The sequence below is a fragment of the Heterodontus francisci genome, chromosome 16, assembly GCF_036365525.1.
Source record: "Heterodontus francisci isolate sHetFra1 chromosome 16, sHetFra1.hap1, whole genome shotgun sequence".
Lineage (NCBI taxonomy): Eukaryota > Metazoa > Chordata > Chondrichthyes > Heterodontiformes > Heterodontidae > Heterodontus > Heterodontus francisci.
In genome coordinates this window covers 26,881,665-26,887,664 of record NC_090386.1, presented here as the reverse complement: position 1 = coordinate 26,887,664, position 6,000 = coordinate 26,881,665, and the positions used below count along the sequence as shown (strand labels likewise).

The following is a 6,000-nucleotide window of genomic DNA, read 5'->3' as shown; positions in this document are numbered from 1 at the left end:
ACATATTACACTCTAAAAAAAAAATCAATCCTCACACTTTGCTTAGTATTCACTACAATTGACGCTCATTTAGGAAATGAATCACTTTGAACTCAATCTTTGAGGACAATAATTATCCATTTGCCCCTCCTCAATTTGTGTATCATGCAAGAATTTTCACAGGCAGCTTAATGCTGGTTGTAGACATCAAATTTGATGTCTTTAATAAAAGGAACTCAGACTGAAACAGAGACAGTACCAGGAAGAGGAAGGAGGGCAAACAAATTTTATTTAATGGATTAACTCGTCATAGACGAGTGTTTTTAGGGGCACAATGCATGCCCCATCATGACATTCAATCTTGAGTGGCTTGAATCCCATTACTCACCATAAAACAAAAGACACTGAATGAGAGAAATGTATTGACATAGTAGCTTCAGAGAAAGTCTTCTCACCATTGTTATAGACTTTGATGGGGAAATGTAAGCCATGTTATATCTTAGTGAGCACTGCTATTTTAAAGATAAATTTCACTTAGCTCCACAACTTACTTTACAGTTGATTAGAATTGAGGAGATTGAGTTCCTCTGTACAAGAAGGGAGATGCCCTGAGACTGGACTTGGAAAATTAACTCATCATCAGGGGAGGAACCTGCGGCTGGACATGGAGTCAGTGTTACTTAAAGCCAGAGAAGTGAAGATTTGAAATGAGGGTCTCAAGCCCCTCACAGACTCCAGGAAGTGATCTGAAACAACACTTTGTGCCCTTTCCCAGTTAAGGATAAGGATTGGGGACTGAAGTAAGTGTGTAGTTCAGAAGCTGCAGGCTGGGGTTATGAACTGAAAAGGGAGCTCAAGATGGAGATTGGACACTGAAATGGAGGAGCACAAATAAGCCCCGCAAATGCTACTTTAAAAATGTGAAATATCAACTTCAAAATTATAACATCTAAATCTGTGCATAATTTTTTCAGGAGCTTGTTACCACTGAAAGAATCCAATTCAATCCTTAAACTTAATTGCTATCACTCGGTCATTGCTTAAAAGCTGATCTGAGGCAACTTTGCAACTGTTACTTTGAGTCGAATGTTTGTTGCAAGCTCCTTTGTTATGACATAGGGAAGCCAGAGCCCTCCACTTGGAGTGTGTCTTCAAAAGGCTCTACGGAGGTGTCTGTTCTCAGGTTGCCCGGCCCTCAATTCAAACCATTGAGGGCCGATAGTACTACTGGGGGCTATCAGCAAGGAGACCAGGACCTGTGCACACCAGGAAATGGAGCAGCAAGTCATAGACAGTGTGCCCCTGAATGATGGGCAAAGCCATCCTCCACTGCCTCCCCTTGACTGGTAGCACCCATTTGTATAACTGACCCCCAAAATAAACAAGTGTAATTAAGAAGGCTGGTATTTACTGGGGTTTAAATGGATTTAAACCTTGCTTTGCAAGCACGCCACATATCTCAGCTTATCACTTTGCAGTGACCTTTGTCCCTCTCACTGCCCATTGACACACAAACAATTCTATCCACGTCACACGCATGCCACCAATCTTCAACTGGCATCAGCCACACTCCACAAATAGGCTGACAGTGTCTGACCCGGTTAATACAGTAGGTTGCACAACATGTCAAAGATTTCCAGACACTAATCTGCAAGTTCAGGTATTAAATTAACTTGGGCTGGGAGAAAGCATCGTCTTCCAATCCGTTCCGAAACCCTGTGAAACCACTGTGCTATTAAAATGCAGTTAATCCAACTCAGGAGTAGCCACTGGTGTTGATATGTGGTGGTTTGCCCAGCCCCTGTTTTGGTAAGTGTAGTAATTTCAGATGGGTGGGACCCCACGCAGTCTACGGATTACATTAGCAATCCTCTTTGCCACCCCACCACTGGGTTCCACGATCTGGAAGGTCCTTGTGAGGAGATTGTAGAAGGAACCATAGCCAACTGCTACCACGGTGCAGGTCAAGCAGATGACATTGTAGGGCATACTGAAATCAGGCGTCGGCAAATTCACCAGCAAGGCCTCGGTGTAGAGTCTGACGAAGTAAATGGAGGAGTCAAGGGATGGAAACCTGCAACAAAATACATATTTCATTGGTCAACAAAATGGCTCTTCCAAAACTAACAGTCGAAAAATGTTTGTCTACATTATCACCTGAAGTTGCTGAACCATATATGCATAAACAAAGGCAAAATTTGGGCTGGTGCAGGAGCAAGGGAAGACTGAAGGGAAGTCCAGTACATGACTGCTCACTTCAGATGTTGTACTTCATTGCAAATGTAGAAACATCTTTAAAGGAAAGAGGAACAGAGCCAGGCATTTCAATCTATAGAGAAATTCCCCCTTAGCAGCAGAAGACAGCTTCTAATTGACAACATGAGTTAGTTTTAAAAAATCATTTAAGTAGTTCATGTGGTTTGAAGATCTGCTAAGACCATTCAGCCTCAAACTGACCTTGAGAGAGCCCAGCAACTACACCTTGCAGCCTTATGGGGGCATAAGAGGTCTTACACTGCTAAAATGTAGCAGCAGAATAATAAATACATCACATGTTATGTGGTAAAATGTGCTTGTCTTTATAAAACAGTGTATCCTCTAATCTACCACGTGCAGTGTCACAGGAGTTTGACTGGTGTTTCTACAAAGGTTAAGTAGGCTGTGTAGCATGGAGTTATGTTCCCCAAATGTCCTGCCAGCCATATCCACCAATGCTCACGGTTAGGAACCAGCTATTCTGCTATTTCTTTCAATTCTTAATTCTGTTTTAATTCTTTAAAAAAAAAGGTCCCAAGCACAAGACCTATTTTTTTTTAAAACTGGGAAGCATGCAAGCACAACAGTCAGAAATTGTTCAGATCACTTATACTTACAGTTTGGTAAAAAGAGGTGTGAGTTTAGTGCTGTTGATTTCCATGGTTATGCTGCTCGGCACCAGGGCACTCAACACAGATGAGCTGTAAAGGAAAGAACACAGTGAGGAAAATATCAAACACAGCATCAATCAATTAGAAATCTCACGGCATTGCTCATAGTTGTGGTAGAGTCTGCAGCGTGACTGATTTAACTGCTAGCCTGGCCTATTACTTTAAGGCCACTGATCAAATACCCCATACAAGAATCCAAGTAATTTTAGCTGCGTCTAAACTGCTGCCGTCGATTATAAGTGAGTATAAGTGGGGAGGCGGTGGCGTACTGGTATTGTCACTGGACTAGTAACCCCGAGCTCCAAGTATTGCTCTGGGGACATGGATTCAAATCCCACCACAGCAGAAGGTGAAATTTGAATTCAATTAATAAATCTGGAATTTAAAGCTAGTCTAATGATGGCCATGAAACCATTGTCGATTGTTGTAAAAACCTATCTGGTTCACTAATGTCCTTTAGGGAAGGAAATCTGCTGTCCTTACCTGGTCTGGCCTACATGTGACTCCAGATCCACAGCAATGTGGTTGACTCTTGCATGCCCTCGAAATGGCCTAGCAAGCCACTCAGTTCAAGGGCAATTAGGGATGGGCAATAAATGCTGGCCTGGCCTGCGACGCCCACATCCCATGAAAGAATAAAAAAAAATTGCTTGCAAATTTCAGGCTCCAGCTCAGAAGAACTCCAAGCAAAATGTCAGGCCGTTTTTCTCTTTACTATTCTTATCTGTAACACAGTGTGACATTTGAACTCAACAGGCAAACTTGAGACATCTAATTATTCCACGAGGTGATCTCATTTGGTTGCTGTATCTTGTATTATCAAGGCCCTGATTTAGTGACTGAATAAGTAAAATTCTATTTTTGTTGCAGGGTATTCCAGGATTTTTCTGATATGAAAATAGAAATAAGGGACAAAGCTACATAATTCAGTGAAAGCTGTAAATATTTATTTTATGTGGATTTCTTTACCTATATATTTAAATTTGAACTACCATTTCGAAAGCAGACATACGAACATACAAATAAGGAGAAGTAGGCCATTCAGCCCCTCTAGCCTGCTCCGCCATTCAATAAAATCGCAGCTGATCTGTTTGTGTTTCGAATTCCACACTCCCATCTACCCCGATAATCTTTGATTCCCTTGCCTAAGGATCTATCTACCTCCACCTTAAAAATATTCAATGACTCTGCCTCCACCACCTTCTGAGAGTTCCAAAGTCGCACAATTCTAAGGAAAAATTTTTCCCCATCTCTGTCCTAAAAGGGTGACCCCTAATTTTAAAACAGTGCTCCCTAGTTCTGGACTCGCTCACAAGAGGAAACATCCTTTCCAAATCCACCTTGTCAAGACCGTTCAGGATCCTATATACTTCAATCAAGTCTCCTCTCACTCTTCTAAAATCCAGTGAAAAAAAGCCCAGTCTGTCCTCAATCTTTCCTCATAAGAGAACCCGCTCATTTCAGGTATCAATCTAGTAAACCTCCTCTGACCGCCTCTAACACATTCATATCCTTCCTTAAATAAGGAGACCAAAACTACACACAATATTCGAGATGTGGTCTCACCAATGCCCTGCATAACATCCTTACTTTTATTTTCAATCCCTCTTGTAATAAAGGCTAGCATTCCATTAGCCTTCTTTATTACTTGCTGTACTTGCATACTAACTTTCTGTGACTCATGTACTAGAACATCTCTGCACTTTGGAATTCCGCAGTCGCTCTCCGTTTAAGTAATACTCTGCTTTTTTATTCTTCCTGCCAAAGTAAACAACTTCACATTTTCACAAGCCAAAAGACTTGCAGGTTGATAGGTAAATTGGCCATTATAAATTGTCACTAGTATAGGTAGGTGGTAGGGAAATATAGGGACAGGTGGGGATGTTTGGTAGGAATATGGGATTAGTGTAGGATTAGTAAAAATGGGTGGTTGATGTTCGGCACAGACTCGGTGGGCCGAAGGGCCTGTTTCAGTGCTGTATCTCTAATCTAAAAAATCTAAAATTTTCCCGCATTATGCTCCATCTGCCAGATTTTTGCCCACTTACTCAACCTATCTATATTAGTCTGCAACCTCATGTCCTCTTCACAACATACTTTCCTACCTATCTTTATGTCACCTGCAAATTGAGCTACCATGCCAACACTCTCCTCATCTAAGCCATTGATATAAATTGTAAAAAGTTGAGGCTCAGCACAGACTCCTGCGGACTCCACTCGTCACATCCTGCCACTCAGAAAAGAACCCATTTATACATATTCTGTTTTCTACCAGCCAGCCAATCTTCTATCCGTGCTAACATGTTACCCCCTACAACATGAGCTCCGATTTTGCACAATAACCTTTTATGTGGCACTTTGTCAAATGCCTTCTGGAAATCCAAGTATAGTACGTCAACGAGCTCCCCTTTATCCACAGCGCATGTTATTCCTTTAAAGAACTCCAATAAATTGGTTAAACATGATTTCCCTTTCACAAAACCATGCTGACTATTCCCGATTACCTTGAGTTTTTCTAAGTGCCCAACTATTACCTCCTTAATGATCGATTCTAACATCATCCCCACGACAGACGTCAAGTTAACTGGTCTATAATTACTTGTGTTCTGCCTCCTCCCCTTCTTGAATAGAGGGGTTACATTTGCTACTTTCCAGACTGATGCAACCTTTCCAGTATCTAGCGAACTTTGAAAAATTAACACCAACACATCTACTACCTCATTACCCACCTCTTTTAAGACCCTAGGATGCAGATGGATACAGATGTCCATTATTTAGTGGCACTGGAAAGGCAGGATCAGGTGTAGCTTTACTGGAGGCAATTCTGAGCTTTAGCAGTTCTGGGGAGATGTTCCTGGGGTTTGGAAGTAATGAGGTGACAATCCTAGAGTTTGGAAGCACTTAGATGGGGGTAGAGGGAGAATCTGGGGCTTAGCAGAACCAGAAGAGTGGAATGTGGGCTAAAACATACTGATGAGCTTCTGGATTCTGGCAATATCAAGGAAAGAGGGTGGGAATGAGCCCTGAAATACTTGGAGGGGAAAGGTTCTGGCAACACTGGTTGCCAGAGATCTCTGTAAACAATAAATTCGAT

At 41.8% G+C, this 6,000-nt stretch overlaps 1 protein-coding gene across 1 annotated transcript in view; it reads right to left on the bottom strand.

Annotated features, from left to right (window-relative positions):
- Positions 1-247: 247 nt before the first annotated feature.
- The window catches only part of pigt (phosphatidylinositol glycan anchor biosynthesis, class T), a 46,407-nt gene continuing 40,654 nt past the window's right edge, over positions 248-6,000 (bottom strand). The window contains exons 11-12 of the mRNA XM_068048048.1: positions 2,853-2,936; positions 248-2,053 (exon numbers count right to left, since the gene is read on the bottom strand). Coding sequence (XP_067904149.1) covers positions 1,804-2,053; positions 2,853-2,936 — 334 coding nt within the window. The 3' untranslated portion in view covers positions 248-1,803. The remainder of the gene's footprint in view (positions 2,054-2,852; positions 2,937-6,000) is intronic.